This window comes from Durio zibethinus, chromosome 15 (genome assembly GCF_047325235.1).
Source record: "Durio zibethinus cultivar Kanyao isolate XHJ-2024 chromosome 15, ASM4732523v1, whole genome shotgun sequence".
NCBI classification, from domain to species: domain Eukaryota; kingdom Viridiplantae; phylum Streptophyta; class Magnoliopsida; order Malvales; family Malvaceae; genus Durio; species Durio zibethinus.
In genome coordinates this window covers 22,828,685-22,846,227 of record NC_143176.1, presented here as the reverse complement: position 1 = coordinate 22,846,227, position 17,543 = coordinate 22,828,685, and the positions used below count along the sequence as shown (strand labels likewise).

Sequence of the window (17,543 nt, the reverse complement as noted above, 5' to 3'; positions counted from 1 at the left end):
TGTAACCAATGTTTTGTTCTCTCATCTGATTTACTGGCTACTAGCATTGTAACTTTTTTGTGATGTGGGGTTTGTGGGATTTGTCTTGTTTTAATTTGCAGCTGGCAATTCTACTTTGGGTGAGACACTAAAGAGGAAGAATAGAGGCTGCCACTCAATAAATGGAAAATAACACAAGGGGGTGGGGTTTACAGCTTACTCTTGGGTGATGTATAACCACTAAGATTTGGACACTGGCACACATTCAAGTCATATTCACTACTGTTTCATTCATTTCCATCTAATCCCAAAGGAAAAGGGGAAAGAGAAAGAAAAACCTTTACAAAAATTATTAGACATTTGAAAGCATGCTTGACCTGGAAGATTATTTGTTTTTAAAAATCTAGTCACTCACACCTACCCTTCACCCCATTCAATGAGTTGAACAATTAAGGTTGTTTTTTTTCACCTTTTCTAGTTTGCAGCCTGTTGAGGCTGTCTTCTTTGGTCATAACAGCTTCAGAATTTATATCCCTGTTTCTATAGTTTGACTGACGCTTGGGAAATATACATCTGATATAAATATTGCATAGTATTAGCAAACTAGCAATCAACATACATACAAGTTGCCAAATTAGGTGAAGCATTATTTTCATTTCCCATGAAATGCAGCCTTATGGTACTTAATATATACATCTGGAATCATCAGATTTGTAATTCTTTTGAAGAAAATTGCTAAGATATATCAATTTAAACCATGTATAACAGTTATTCAAATGAGGGACGTCAGGATTGGGAAATTTTAATCTTTCAAGCATACCGAATGTAAAGGAAAGCTCTCAAAGTAGGAAACCAGGAGAGAAAATGCACTTTGCATGATTTTGTGAATGCGCAAAGGCTTGCTCACTATGGTATCAGCAGAAGATTGGTAACTGGTTAGCGATGACCGAGGCAAATGAAATTAGCAGACTATCCTCTTTGCTGGAGGAGTCACTTTTTGGGTCCACAGCATAAATGACATGAAAAAGAGTTTGAATCATAGACCTACCAAATTATTCGACAAAATTGGTCCCTGAACCCTGCGATACACGCCTTAACATTTTGTGTGTCCTTATTTTGTGTCCTAAGCCTTGAGGCATTGGTTAATCAATTTCTTTGCTGTCCTGGATAGGAAAATAGGGAAAAAGGCTTTGTTTTTGTCTTGTTATCAAATACAGGATGAGCAGATGCGGCATTTCCTGGAATGTTCACGGGCTCTTCCCAGTCCCCGTGCCGAAGTTTTACACCTTAGTAAAAGGAACACACCAGCCACCAGAGCAGTGTGCAAGAAGCCAATTTTTCATGTTGGATGTTGCCATCACCTGGTTGTAAGCTTTGGTTTTTTTTTTGGCCCTTGATGTATTCTCCAATTCCTTCAGTCATTGTTTCCATTTTCCAAATAGCTCATTGTGCAAACATATTCCTTTTCACTCCTTTTTCAAGGAAACTCATTATTACGTGTCATGTAGACTTAACCCTTTTCTTCAAGCCCAAAAAAAAAAAAAAAAAACCCTTATCTCTTTTTCATGTGCACCTGTAAAATCATGATGTGGGTGGTGTGCATGTACATGAATCCCATCGTGATAATGTCTCAATGTGCCCTTCGTGCAGCAGATAGCTGTACAACCATGTTTCCAATCCCCCATTTCCCTTTGTCTGCCTTTGTGAAATAAAGGGGAACCTTCCACAAAGGGTGGGAAAAGGTAGCACACGAAGTCACAAACAATACCTAAACACTTAATTTTGAATGTTATCAAAAATTTTGGTAACAATCATTTGAATAATTAATAAATCTTCGCTTAGATAGAAATTGGGATTATGTACAAAACGCTTGTCTATTCTTAATTTCCCATCATTCTGATCAAGATATTCTTTGACATTGTAAAGAAAAGAAATTAAGAGTGTGATTTGATTTCATGGATAAATTGAGGGTATGTTCTTCCTTGTAAATTCAAGAGGACAAAAGAAAAAAAAATTACTTATGTAGGATAAGATTCCAAATTCATGTGATCAAAGGGTCTCTTGAATCCTTTTTATAAGGATGTTATGATTGCATGAGCTCAATCCCATGTGAGCAGAAGTAGACTATCAAAAGGTGGATTAAAGGGAGAAAAATGGGATTCATTTTTCATATATATATATATATATATATGGATATTGCTGAGACATAAGAAAGGGAGAAAAAGGGATAAAAAGAAAAAAAAAGTGATTAAAAAAATGTTAAAGGTTCTTTCTTTTTTGATAATTTGGCCTACAGAGGTATAAAGCAAGCTTGTGGAATTGCCAAGACATTAATAGTTGATACTTTATAGAATATGCAAGTTTTGATAAATTCAAAGCTGGTACTACTACTATTATTATTTTGCATGGATTTCTAGTCTACCTGTTCATGATGAGTTTTGGAAAGCAAGTGGCACAAACCCATGATGATTCAAGAAACTTTTTGACGGGTTGATTTGTTTGGGACTACGTTGAGTAATAATATGCTCACTCAGGTTAGTTCTGTAAGAAATTTCATTTCGTTTTTCCAAAATAAAAAGGAAAAGATATTTAAATCACGTAATTGTAATAATATTGAGATTTATATCCACATGAATCAGTTCAATCAGTAAGATTTTTTTTTTCTTTTTATGAATCAACGTTAGAGTTTTGTAAAATGACATGAATTATTGGCAACTTTGCCGGGATGGATTATCTTCATCATCTTCAAGCACAACTTAACTCCATTGTTCCTAAGGGAATTGACTACAGCCCAGACCTTGGTCCTGTTCTTAAAGCCTTTCTTCTCAACCTCCTTGTTTACATCAACATGAATTCCTCTTCCCTGTCCTTGCTCAAGACCCACCACCTTGAGTCGCGTAGCCAACACTTCTCCAACGATGGTTGCCGCCTTGGCATTGCAAGACCGTCCACACTAATGAGTTCTTGATGCCGTGATCAACCGTTGATGATGTTGCAACCATCCATCCCTTATTTCTGTCTACAACATTTGCTGTGACGTACTTGAGTGATATGAACAACCTCGGCACATACCTCTTCAGTACTGTCATCCTTTTGAGCACCCTAACATTTTGTTTAACATAATAAAACATAATCAGTTTCCAAGTTTTGCAGTTTATACTTTATAGCAGTACGTAATAATAACAAAGTGCTTCATTTGCAGGCCAAACTCAAGTATAATACTGACATATATGATACTAAGGTTGCAAGAGCATCTTCACCACTTCTAAAGTTATTCCATAGACTTGATTGACAAATACTTAATGGATGATACATTCTATGTTATAAGCCTACCAAACATTATAGTGAGCTTCAATAATGGATGATTCATTCTATGTTATAACCCTAAGAGCAACACCATAGCCAATTTTGAATAGAACTTTAGGAATTGTCTTACAGTCGACCAACACATCACGACAAAAGAACATCTTGTGAACAATTTTGAAAGTTGTACATTTAAATGATTGGACCTGAATGGTTCTCTTGGCACTTCAATAGCTGCAGATTCCCTGCTCCTAAACAAAAAGTGGGAGAACGTGATGAAGTATAACAGCAACTCTTCTGCATCCTCAACTACCAGAAAAGTTGGATGGATGCCTATTGTTAAGTTCAGGTAGTGCAGTTGTTGATATTAGGACCCATACCTAGCATTTTCTGGTAACATGATTGATAGTTCTGTATAAATTTTAATAATGTAAGGAATTTTTATATTCACTTTGTCTTTGTCATTTATGGCTGTTCTCAGACTCCAAGAATTGTTCACAACAGAGTTACATAGCCCCAACTGGCAACTAGCAAACTTTTGTATCTAATAACATATTCTTTTGAAAAGTTAATTAATATGTAAATGATAAATAGATAATAATATAGTCTAGCCATACAGTTCTTTCAGCAATTATGGCCATAAATTAAATAACATAGTAGATAACAGCAGTTTCTGATAATACGCAACAAGACAACATAGAATGGTGAAAGAGGTGAAGACTCCTACAACATATCAAAGAATCAAAGTTACTAGAAGGAACCAAAGACAGCGATAAACTACGGTTGCAACAGACAAAGCTAGTCAAACTTAGCTACAAGTTGTCTCATCAGCCAGATAACGTGCTGGAGAAACAGAAAAATCATGAGGTTTAGGGCTTCAAGACCATGCTAAGAATTAGGAGAAAGATCAGGACAAAGAAGCTTCATAGTAACAGAGACCTGAATATTTGGACATACAAGTAGAATGAATTCCTCAAACTAGTATCCTCCAAGTCATTCAGGAAAGATTTAAAATTCCATGAATGAGAATCTTCATTCCTAGATATGCTACTTACAAGATGATAAAGTATGTAAAACTAGCCTCACATTTGGGTGTTTAACTTGGGCATTTCTAGGTGTCTCTTTCACCTACTATCCAAAACTTAGGACTCAGATTCAGTTATAAAGAGTCTAAAAGTAGGATTGATATATTTGGCTGCCTCATAGATTAGTAGGATAAAACTATGCCCTTGACCTTCTCTCTATTTTTCAGTATCACCATCTCTATTTTTGACTAGGAAGAATACATATGCCCTTAACTTTATATTTAGATGTTATTTTTTATGAAGCATTTTTGTGAATGATATTATCAACTTGCTATAGATTTTTGGGCTTTGATTTCCAAAGCTAGAAATGTCAGAGGCTCATAGATCATTAGACCTCAAAGACCTTAGCCCTTTCCTTTCAAATGCACTCACTATCCCAACAATCGAGCCAATCAAACCCTACCCATTCTTCTTTTTCCTAAGCCGTCACCCTAACATTCCTGCAGATCATCCCTTTCTCCACTACTTGCTTGCTTGCTTAGACTAATCAGCTTGTTTCAAGAGCCCATATCAATGAGCTGGCCTCATAGTATATGTATCACCTAATTTGTCTAATTCCATTGCCACCAGTAGCTTGTCTCCGGATCTTCATTCCTTCCCCATAATAAATACAAGTTCAAGATTTTACCAGATTTTTAAAAGTAAAACACCACTTTGATATTCCCTTAAGCGGTAATCAATAATCCCACAATGACTAAAGATTCAGAAGTTAGCATATTCAGATAAAAACACCACTTGGCTTTACCAGGAATATACAGTTAGACAATTAAACAAGTTAAAGAAAACACGGTCCAATTTTCACTGAGGCAAATTATCAAACATTTTACATTCTAACAAACATCTAAACAAATAAATTCAACCGTGAACGTCACCTCAAATTAGATTTAACTTCCAATCCAAAAATTAAAAAAAGTTACCAAAAGAGGGAAGCCCAAATTGATGGCAACAATCGAAAGAGAAATTCCTTTCCAGAGACACAGAAATGGGCCAGGTCAATATGTCCGCTGCAATGCCCAAGAAACAAAAAAAAACGTGGCGGAATTGATGACTTTAAATGACAACGTCCCCCCCCCCCCCCCTTAAAAAACAAAAACGACAACGTTTGAATAGAGTAGATTTTTCCTGAGCCGAGACCAGACGCATTTACCAATCAGATTGGGATACGAAAGGCTAAGAGGCAAATACAGTCCGCTTAAAGACTAATCGGTGGCGATATCGCCGTACACGTGTCAGCTCCGCCTTTCATCTTCCCTATAAATACTTTAGAAACTTTCCTCCTCCGAAAACTCTCCGTCTCACAACCCTATTTTTCGAAGTTTACCACCTGTTCTCTTCACCATCGAAGTGTAGCACCAAAACTCCGTACCTCCATACCCTAGATCTCCGATCCTCCCTCAGGTAACTCTAAATCGAGATATCGAATTTTTATATATTTAACTTTTATTTATTGATTTATTTATTAAAAAAAATTTTGCTTTTTTTGGGTCTGTTGTGGTGGCTAGAACTGAAGATGGTGTCGGACGCGAGCAAGAAGAAGGCAGCGCAGAAGAAGGCTGCTGCCGCCGCGAAAAGAGGAGGGAAGGCAGCTGCAGCTGCTGCATCTTCCAAGACGGCAGCTTCTGCGGCGGCCGCAGAGAACGGAGTGGATAAGGTTTCCGATGGAGTCAGTGATCTCCAGATTTCTGATCGGACCTGTACTGGCGTTCTCTGCTCGCACCCTCTTTCGAGAGATATTCGTGTAAGTTGAAAGAGCATACTTTTATGAGCTTAAATGTTTATCTTTTAGCTATTTTTGGTGAAAATGTTAGCTTTTTACTCTTTTTTATGATAAATTGTTTGACGAAAAGGAAAAAAAAAGGGATATTAGATTTTTTGCCTTTGTAAAGCTTGTTCTTTTAGCTTATTGTTGCGAGCTTAGTAGGCATTCACCAACTATATTGGAAGGTTTAATTATTCTGAGATTTTCCATTTATGGATATAGACAAATTAGTTGAACATATTTGGTGTCTTTGTTGTACTCCATTATTGGAGGTACAAGAAGCTTTATGTGTGTCAAAGATGAGTAATTGAGTCAGAATTTATATTGATGGTGAATTGGCATTTTTTCTTTGTTGCAGATAGAATCCTTATCAGTTACTTTCCATGGACATGATCTCATTGTTGATTCAGTATTGGAGCTTAACTATGGCAGGTTTGTTGACCTTAGCTATATTGCTTGGGAATATTCATATTTCATAGTAATTCATTTGGGATTGTTATCTGATGAGACCACACTGTCTATTTCATGTTATCTTTGCAGACGCTATGGCTTGCTTGGCTTAAATGGTTGTGGGAAATCCACTCTGCTTACTGCAATAGGTTTGCGTGAACTTCCAATTCCAGAGCACATGGATATCTATCATCTCACGAGGGAGATTGAAGCTTCTGACATGTCTGCATTGGAGGCTGTCATAAGTTGTGATGAGGAGAGGTTGAAATTGGAGAAAGAAGCAGAAACCTTGGCAGCGCAGGTTTATTCTGTTAACCAGTGTTTTAATCTTGCTATAGGTTTTTCTTCAAAAACTTACATTGTAACTTTTTTCTTTTCATATTAAATTTTGCTTTAGGATGATGGTGGTGGAGAGCAACTTGAGCGTATCTATGAGCGATTGGATGCCATGGATGCATCAACCGCTGAGAAACGTGCTGCTGAAATTTTATTTGGTCTTGGTTTCAACAAGAAGATGCAGGCAAAGAAAACCCGAGATTTCTCTGGTGGCTGGAGAATGAGGATCGCTTTAGCACGGGCTCTTTTCATGAATCCCACCATTCTGTTGCTTGATGAGCCCACCAATCATTTAGGTTGGTCTTTATTGGTTATTTCTGTTTGTCATCAGTCTGGGATGATACTTTTATATGGTTTTTTCTCCTGTTTCTCATCTGAAATCTGTTTGACATGGAAAGCTTTTTCACTATGCTTATCATCTCTGATGTAATATACATTTTTTGTAATTTGAAACAGATTTAGAAGCTTGTGTCTGGTTGGAAGAAAATTTGAAGAAATTTGATCGTATCCTTGTTGTGGTTTCACATTCCCAGGATTTCCTCAATGGAGTCTGTACAAATATTATCCACATGCAAAACAAAAGCCTTAAGCTTTACACTGGTAATTATGATCAGTATGTTCAAACTCGTGCTGAATTGGAAGAGAACCAGATGAAACAGTACAAGTGGGAGCAGGAACAGATTGCTTCAATGAAGGAGTACATTGCTCGCTTTGGTCATGGGTCAGCCAAACTAGCCCGGCAGGCCCAGAGTAAAGAAAAGACATTGGCAAAGATGGAGCGGGGTGGACTCACAGAGAAGGTAGTGAGAGACAAGGTTCTTGTCTTTCGTTTTGTTGATGTTGGAAAACTTCCTCCACCGGTACTGCAGTTTGTGGAAGTTACTTTTGGATATACACCTGATAATCTCATCTACAAGAATCTTGACTTTGGAGTAGACTTGGACTCAAGGATAGCGCTAGTAGGACCTAATGGTGCAGGGAAGAGTACGCTACTGAAGCTGATGACGGGGGACTTGGTTCCTATTGATGGCATGGTACGACGGCATAATCATCTGCGAATTGCACAATTCCATCAGCATTTGGCCGAGAAACTAGACTTGGAAATGTCTGCTCTCCAGTATATGATAAAAGAGTACCCTGGAAATGAGGAAGAGAGGATGAGAGCTGCAATTGGGAAGTTTGGATTGTCAGGGAAATCACAAGTGATGCCAATGAAGAATTTATCCGATGGACAAAGGAGTAGGGTCATCTTTGCATGGTTAGCATATAGACAACCCCACTTACTGCTGCTGGATGAGCCTACTAACCATTTGGATATTGAGACAATTGATTCGCTGGCTGAGGCATTGAATGAGTGGGATGGTGGCTTGGTACTTGTTAGTCATGATTTCAGGCTCATAAACCAGGTAGCAGAGGAGATTTGGGTGTGTGAAAATCAAGCTGTAACACGGTGGGAGGGTGACATTATGGACTTCAAGGAGCATCTCAAGAGTAAAGCTGGTTTGTCTGATTGAAGCAGGCATTAATTAGTATAACTTCAACTAATGGTTACCTCCCCGGATGAGGGTTCTCCTATGGAGGATTAAGATAATATCTACAGAGCACTGGTAACGAGGGCTTTGTTATTGTTTGAAGCCATCGGGTTTCATTATCCTCTGTTGGGGTTAGTAGGCGGGTATTTCATATTTGTTGTCATCGCTTTTGTCCTTGGTTTTGTTCGTTTTGAGCGATATTTGTTTTAGGTCTAAAGATGCGAGGCTTCGAGCCGGTGAGTTGTTGCATCATATATTCAGTCCTACGTTGTAGTTGACAGTATCTTGAATTCGATAATGTGAGTAGTTTTTTTATATGTAGCTGGCAAACGTTCAATAGAAATATGTTATTGGAATTATAGATGTAAGTGATACATTAATATTTATAAATTATACAAATTTAATTTGAATAAATTTTGAATTCGATTTAATTATTATTAAATCAAGTTAAAATTTGAATAATTTGATTTATCAATTGAATCGAGTTTGAATATTTTTATATGTGATTTTAATAATTTATGAGGTTAATCGAATTTTTATATTTTAATATATTTTAATTAATAAAATATCTTAAATTAAAATTAAAATTAAAATATAAATAATTAAATTTTTATCGAATATAAAAATTAAATTAAAATTTATATGTTAATTAAATTTATTTGAATAAATTTAAATAATTTATTTTTTTATCTTAAATTGAATTTAAATTAAAAAAAAAATAATTGAACTCGAATGAGTTTTAAATGTTAAATCAAGTTCAAATTTAATATTACATCGGTCGATGGACTACACCTCTAGTTGGAATGCTGTGGTCGTTGATAGTAGAGTTGTCCCGGATAAGGGAGGGCAGCCCAAGTTTTTTGGGTTTGACCAAAAAAATCTCAATTTTGGTCTTGACCACAATTACATAAAAAGTTTGGCATTGGGTTTTCAAGAAAAAACCGAGCTCAACTTGGGCCTTTGAAGTTAACATCACGATTTATAACTCGATCCCAACAGGGGCTTACCAATCTCCCTATTAAATTTATAAATGAAAATGAGAATTTGGTTTTGGCCCCAAAAGAATAATTATAAATGAGATTACAAACGATCCATAGAAAAGGCTTTTACAAAATGAAATTCTGACAATTTGGATCGTGTTTAAGCAAGTTGAAAACCCCTAAGCTTAAGTGAAGCAAAATTTTGATTTGATACAAGTTTAAGTTGACCAACTTGTTTATAAGAATTGCATGCTTTAATTCTTTGTCGTCAGATATTGATTTCCTTTTCAAACTTGTCGATGATACAGGTGGAGCAGCGGCATTGCAGATTCAGAGCGGACAAAATGTTTCATTTTCGTCATTGGCATGTGGTAATAATATTCACTCTATATTTAAAAAAAAAAAAAGACTGTAATTCGAAAATAAGAGAATGTATGGAAGATCATCTTTATTTTTGAATTAAATTAATATTATAAATGATCTCGAGATTATAGTGAAATGATTAAAGTAATACTTAAATTTGTAAAATTTTTTATGTAATATTTAAATTATAAATTTATTTATTGAAATGATATTAAAATATTATTTGTTCATCATTTGATATTTGAAATTAATCACATTAAAAGTGAATATCATTTTAATTAATAAATTTATAATTCGGATATCTTATTAAAAATTTTTAAAATTTAACTACTTATTTTATTATAATTTAAAGAGTATTTATGATATTAACTCATTCGAATTTGATGATTATAAATGATTCATTCTCCCCCCCTTTTATTTTAAATAGGTTTGTATTTACATTTTAGGTAATACCTACTCATACATATAATTATTCAGATTAATTAAGATAAGAGAGATTAGATATTTCCCCGACTAAACTTACTATATATATATATATATATATATATATGCTCGGTGGCCTTTAGGAATATATAGTTGAACAATTGCATCATGTAACTCGTGCTAAAATGCTTTGAGAAAACATAAAGATAAATACCTACTTGATGCTGGCCATAGCTTCCTTTTCTGTTTCTTTTCAATTATATTTTTGGATTCTTTTGACCATTTCTTCTCATTCCATTTCCAAATTAGGCCTTTGGATAGAAAATGACCATTTCTTTTGGCCATAGCCATATATCCCCCGTTTTTTTTTTTTTTTTTTCTTTTCCTTTTTAACAGTTGCTATCACAATAAATAACTTCGTTGGCTGCAGTACTTTTTGTGCATGAAATTCTTTTGCCCTGGAACAAAATTGACAAGAGTTTGATCCATAACTCCTTCAACTTGAACCCCTTTCTCCCTCACCCTTTCCGCAAGGCCCCATGACCCCAAAAAGGAAAAGGAAAAAAATTAGTCATCTGATAAGAATGCAAAACTTGTCAGTAGAAACATTTATGATATGTATGATATTTGCAATCGTAACTCAAGCTAGACAACCTTTAAGCTATGCATTCGACGTTGCTACACATTACTCTTCTATAGATAGACTTTGCTTTTTTTATGATCATTAACAATAGCTAGCTCCATATATACTTCCAGGAAGAAACACCCACAACACAGTTCAAAATTTTGCCCTTCAACACAGTTTAAAATGTTGTTTCCTAATGATGGCAGCCATGGCAGATATGGTTTAGTTGCTTACAAGGTGATGTAGGGCAAGTTTCCATAATTTCCAAATGCATCAAGTATTTAAAAAAAAAAAGTGAGAGAAAGCAATCAAGATATCAATGGGTACAACTGTAATCTCTGGATACTGTCTTGTTTTATCTGATCCTTAGGCCTCATAAATAAATTTTACTATAAATATATTAATTTTGACTAGAAGAGGAATTCCAACACATTACCTCTCTCAATATTTATATTGCATGGTAAAAAATTTCCTAATTTGTTAATAGAATATTAAAATTTTAATTCTAATGATTAGATTCAAATCCTATGACTTAAAATTAAAAAGAAAAAAAAAAACCCTTCCATAATCATATTGCATATGACTAGATGAAGAATATGATGGGTCTAATCAGCATTTAGTGCAGTTGGTGGAACAACTCCGAAGTAGCTCATAATGATACCATAAAAGAAGTAGAAAAAAATTCAGCTATTGGAACCCTAAGGTGCCTTTTGTCATTGAAATTATTTAGATTGTTGTTGGAAAGGTGTTTAGTCGATATAAAAAATGTTCTATGAAAAATGACTGATCATTGTTTTCAGGCAACCGAATCATATGCTCCTGATATTTATTTGTTACTTATATTTGAGACAAAACTGAAGACTCTTAAAAACTTAACATGAAATTAATTGATTTGAAAGCCGCAATTCATAAGAGGTTTGTGCTGGCATAAGAGACATTCAGATTGATCTAATCAAAACTCTTGGTTCGATATCCACATAAAAGAAATTGCATTATGTGGGGTACAGAGAATAAAAATTGAGTTTGAAACATGCTATGAAATCTTAACCAAACATGTCAACTACATTTAAAGAATTCATTAACTTCAGCCACAGGATCTGAACTGCATTAGTTGGTTCAAAGAAAGTTATAGTTTTCACAATTATTTCTACGATTGAAACCAATTAAAGTTACTAATTTTTTAGTTCAACTGTTGGAAACAATATCACATGGTGAATCCATGATGCCATAGATGTTTACTGTTCCTTTTTCTGATGAGCTTACATATGCAGGCAATTCCAAAAGTACATATCGAATGTACTGTAGTTTTTCTTCTCCTGTCATTTTTTTTCTCATGAGAATTTCTATATCTTGTCTAATTCTAAGTGAATTTATCAGATAAATGCTTAAATTAGGCTTTGTTAAGAGCAGTAATTTGTAATGATGATCACAGATAAACCAGGATGACGGTGTCTTAATGAATTTAAGGCAGACAAACACGTCTAACTGAAAAGGACTGTTTATTGAAGCCAAGAAATCGCTTAATCACATGACTGGTCTTCCAATTAACTCAGGCAAGCGACCATGTCCTTTTCAATTTTTTTTTTCTTCGACTTAGCTCTTTCAATGGAATTCAATTATTTCTCACCCTAGGGGCTCTAGACCAGAGTCTTAAGCACGTCTATAAATAGATGGAGTTAGGACGCAAAATGATATCCAACCAAAAAACAGTTCATATATTTAACCACATTGCCTGATTGCCAATAGTAACTTAGAACAAACTTGCAAAACTTTGTCAATGGCTAAGCTTAGGAGTAGCAGCAAGAAGAAGAATGGAATTGTGAAGCTCAAGATTATTGTAGAGAAGCTGCACAAGGGTCTTTTTTTAGGAAGGAAATGGAACTCGTTTAACGACGAACGTGATGAAATTCATGACTCCACCTATGTGCCTGAAGATGTAAAAAAAGGACATTTTGCTGTGGTTGCGGAGTATGGTAAGGAACCAAGGAGATTTGTGGTTCCATTGAGTTATTTGACACATCCGAAGTTTTTAATGCTATTGGAGCAAGCAGCAGAGGAGTATGGATTCAATCGCGAGGGAGCCCTGACAATTCCTTGCCGTCCAAGTGAGCTTGAGAGGATATTAGCCGAGCAATGGCAAGAAGCGGACTCAAATGCTAAAGTCAACTGGGGTGCCTGTGAAGCCACGATACAAAGCTATCGAAACAGAAAAGGAGCTACAGGCTTCGATATTAATATATATAGCTTGATGAATTTTCCACCCCCTAGTACTTAGTGATCTTCCTTGTAGACTCCGTGAATTGTTTTCTGATCATCTCCTTTTTCAATTCATGTTTTGTACTAATTCTACGGGGGCAACTACATGAAATAATTAAAAGAGAAAATCTTGTTTATTTGCAGTCGTTCCTCATTAGGAAAGCAGTGCTTCTCGTCACAGGCAATTGCTGTAGAGCAAGTAAGTACATATTCATAATTTCTTTGGCCAAAAAAACAAAAGGTAGGTCGATCCATAGTTTTCCTTGGTATTTCTGTTCAAACAGATAAATCAGCAGCACATTTGGGCATTGACTAGCTAACAGCTTTTGAACAGTCACCTGAAGAAAAGTACATTGAGTAAAAGTACCTAAGAAGCGAAAAAGTTGGATCTTTGCTCTTTCAACTTTGTAATGACTAATTACTATGGTAAGTATAGGTAAAGAAATTTGGCAGAAAAATGAATCCCCACTTCTGTTGTTTTTATTAGTAGCATTTTGTTATAAGTAACATTTAGAAAACAAGATCTCTAAGAGCCTAATCAATATGACATTTTGAAATAATAACAGTGCATTTTTGTGTAGTTAACAATTAAGGAGATAAGATTTGAACTTGATGCCTTCCTTTTAGAAGAAAATAAGGACTAGCAGTTAGGCCAATATCTCCACACTTTTGGTCAACAAGCTTGAGATGAACCAATTCTGATCAAAGATCAATTACCAATGACCAGATCATAAATGGAAAATGAGGAAAAGTTTCATTATTTTTATCCCTCAATATCTCCACATCGAATACTCTTTAACTTCTGGTAGCTCTTAGTTGTAAATCACCCAATACGCATGCAGCTTCCAAAGATGACGGACAATATGCCATGAATTTAAAACTCAGAGTTTTCACTCACTTAACGATGTACCAAGATGGTGACCTTGTTCTTTTTGACAATTTTGTAGGTTCCACTTGCAGAAAATCCAAAGGAAAGTCAATATAATGAGCCTTCCAGCTTAATCCATGACCATAAAATTTCTCAGTTTGCTCAATTCCCCGGTATGAAAAAAAGTTAGGATCTTATATTAAGGCTTCATTTAGACCGGCGGTGAGATTGTTTACAGTGAGATTGAAAACAGTAATAAAACTTATTGTAGCTGCAATTAAAAAAAAATTACTGTAACTGCAATTGAAAAAAAATTTTAATGAAAAATTTATGTTAACTTGATCTCATTAAAGCTAGCATTTGGATTCAACTAGAGGTGCAGTAAACTTAATCACACTGTACCAGAGAAGCGGTGTGATCTAAATGACTACTAATAAAAATTACTGTAACTGTGATTAAAAAAAATATTATTGTAATTATGATTGAAAAAAAATTTTAATGAAGAATTTATGCTGATTTGATTTTATTGGAGTTGGTGTTAGGATTTAACTGAATGTGTGGTGAGCTTAATCGCACCGCATGAAAGATGCAGTGGAATCCAAACGGCTATTAAGAAATGCTTTAAGACCTCATTTCCCACAATTATTATAGGCCAAGTTAAAGAAATGTCTCTAATAGATTATAAACTATCCCAATTATAGATAATGACTGCATTAAACTTTAGAGTATTCCTAAAATTAATACTAAAACATTTTGTGTTCTAAGACCTAATCAGGAAACTCAATGTCTGAGAGAAATCCTATATAATGGTTAAGAGGGAAAGCATTACAATTTACAACTCAAACCTGAAGGAAAATATCTTTGCTTACCCTGCCTTCCTTCAAAATCTATCCACATGCATAAGATAAGCTTCAGGTTGGATCGGTATTTTTGCATTAAAAATATGTTTGGAAAATGCTTCAATTTATGTATGTATATAGGGGAAAAAATAGATGGAAATTTAAATTGATTGCGGGCCTGGAAGTGCAGGTAAAATGGTTGTCTTAAGTCATGAAAATCGGTTGCATACCATAGATTTATAGTGAAAAGATAACTCATCATAGACAAAATAATGGAAAATGTTACTTTAATTTAGCTTCCAAGACAATTCGGACCAACATTCAGATGTAGCTAGCTAGCCCACCACTTTATCATAAAAAAGGATGTCTCTTCATATTAGAACCATTTTCAAGCATGTTAATGATGGAACAAGACTCCATTCAATTTAAAAAAAAAAAAATCAGATAAAATGAAATACATTTCAAGCATCTTATGAAGGATACGTTGTTTTCGACTGTACTAAAATTTGATATGCTCCTTTCCTCTGCTTTTGGCTAATAAGCTGACTAAGAGAGGGTCCATGACAGATTTTGCACATCAAATTGTTTACCCTTACATCTATAGTCTCTTCAGATTGGATTGAAAGTTTTTTTGGTGGGATCCCACATAAAGATGAGCTGGAAGGAAAAAGTGCAAAAATTGATATATCATCACCATATTCATATTTAACATGGGAGGTGGACTGCATCGAGGATTCAATATCAAATTTTCCTGCTGTTCTAGATATTTCTGTGAGCAAACATTATCTGCTAGCTTCTAGTCTATTCAACACTCAACAGCAATATATATATATAACCACTATTCATATTGGCCTACAGGAGAGGCAACAGTACACTCAATAGTTAGCAAACAAATGGATTTTCCAAGATTGAGATGCCGGGTATTCACAGTACTGTGTGACTACCAACTAAATATTAATTGGGGTCCTAGTCACTGGTTTGGTCCTTTCTACTTGTTTCAAAGGTGTGAAGTGTGAAGTGCTGTTAAATAAGAAATTTTGCTCATAAACATGAGTGATCAAAGAGGCCCTACAACATTTACCGGGAATGGATAAGCCAGCTTGATGAGTTCAAAACAACATTTACCTTGTCTTGACCTATTCAAAACCACAAAACAACAACTCCATGTTCAACCAATACCTGTCTTTTTTTCCTGCTTCACAATATGCTGGTAACTGCAGTCAAACACTTGACTAGTTGAATTGCCAAATCAACTTTATGTGTAATTGGAAATAGAAAGAAATAATTTTTATGAAAATATTATGCCCAGCTTGGACAACTGCAGTATAAAAATAGCCTCAAAATTTGCCTTGTACCTTTCCCTGAATTGGTTAAGATAACATGAAATCGGGAGTTAAAACGGAACCCAAAGGAGAAATATACAACTTCATGAAGAGTTTCCATGTTAGAAAAATTGGAAATGACGATAAATTAGGCCATGAATGAAACTTCAACTTCTTAAGAATACCAAGAAAAAAACGGTTGAGTTTTTAATTACACCATTAATGTTAAGAATACCCCCGAAAAATGAAACAAAACATATTTTCACATCAAGGATAATGATAAGGCAGGCAGGGTATGGATACAAAGTATAAAGTACGATTAATCTTGTTAAGAAATTAGCAACATATCGGGAGCAATGGTCCATTCTTTTTAAGTACTGCAACTATAATTGGAATATAAAGAAATCAGCTTTTGTAATGATTGTACCGAGCTCATCACGAGTTTCACTTTCAAGTTTCAATCCAAGCTCACTTCGATTACAGCAGAGCAACTTACCCTTAAGTCAATAGCCTCTCAAGCTCCCTGGGCTGCACTCTTTACTCTCCAGAAGCTTGCTCCAACAGCCTCAAAAACGTGGGGTGGTTCAGATAGTTCAATGGAACAATGAATTTTTTCTCGTCATCTTTACAAATATATAGCAATAAAGGCAAAGTGCTCTCCCTTAACGTCTTCAGGTACATTGGTGGATTGACCATACAAGTTTGAATTCGATTTCTCATAGCTTAATTCTCAGGAACAGTTTTGAGCTTAGCCATTTATTCCGTACCTTAACTTTAGAATGTTAAATTGTTAATGACTTTGGTTTATGTATATAGAGCACAAGTTTGAGAGCCAGAAAGAAAGAAACAAGAACACGGGTTGGACGGACAGAGTTAGAAGCCAATGGGGGAGAGCAGCACATATGGGTGATTTCAATCGAGCCTTTCAAGTTTCCACTCACCATGAAACATTCTTTTTCCTTCAATGGCTTTGGTCCTTACAACTTCTGTCTAGTCACGCCTATGTTTCAAATATAGTTGCTGTTTTTGTCAGTCAACCGCCTTTAATTTGTTCCCATTAATCTAATAACTCATCTTATTTGATATAGTAATCGGTTTATATTAGCAATCTCAAACGATAGCAATCTATCCATTTCACAGATGTTTACCCACTTTATTACTTTTTACCGGATTCCAAAACTCAAAATGCAAGTTTAAAAGCTTAACCTTCTAGTACTCATAAACCCTTTATCACTTAACTGTCAAAATTGGACTCTAAATCTTTTAAACTGAAATCTCTTCTAACTATTGATGTGTTGGGGAAATGAAAAAAGTTTAAAACATTCATGAAAGAAACATTTGATGGATGAGTAGGGTGGGGGATTCAGGTCAGGTCTAGGCTGTCATCATTCGTAAGATATTTGTAGAGGCGACATGAAATGAA

At 35.1% G+C, this 17,543-nt stretch overlaps 2 protein-coding genes and 1 pseudogene across 3 annotated transcripts; 2 read left to right on the top strand and 1 right to left on the bottom strand.

Moving 5' to 3' along the window:
* Positions 1-2,565: 2,565 nt before the first annotated feature.
* Positions 2,566-5,379, bottom strand: LOC111302205 (uncharacterized; annotated as a pseudogene). Its single transcript, XR_016328002.1, has 2 exons — positions 5,285-5,379; positions 2,566-3,081 (listed from the first exon to the last, which is right to left on the bottom strand). The product of XR_016328002.1 is annotated as an uncharacterized LOC111302205 (transcript).
* A 269-nt stretch (positions 5,380-5,648) lies between these two features.
* On the top strand, positions 5,649-8,803 carry LOC111301476 (ABC transporter F family member 1-like). The gene is made up of 6 exons (XM_022897171.2): positions 5,649-5,765; positions 5,870-6,105; positions 6,485-6,558; positions 6,667-6,877; positions 6,974-7,208; positions 7,369-8,803. The coding sequence occupies exons 2-6, from the start codon at positions 5,878-5,880 to the stop codon at positions 8,424-8,426; spliced, it is 1,806 nt and encodes a 601-aa protein (XP_022752906.2). The 5' UTR covers positions 5,649-5,765; positions 5,870-5,877; the 3' UTR covers positions 8,427-8,803.
* Positions 8,804-12,499: 3,696 nt separating this feature from the next.
* On the top strand, positions 12,500-13,234 carry LOC111302204 (protein SMALL AUXIN UP-REGULATED RNA 51-like). The gene has a single exon (XM_022898141.2). The coding sequence runs from the start codon at positions 12,613-12,615 to the stop codon at positions 13,108-13,110; it is 498 nt and encodes a 165-aa protein (XP_022753876.2). The 5' UTR covers positions 12,500-12,612; the 3' UTR covers positions 13,111-13,234.
* Positions 13,235-17,543: the final 4,309 nt, after the last annotated feature.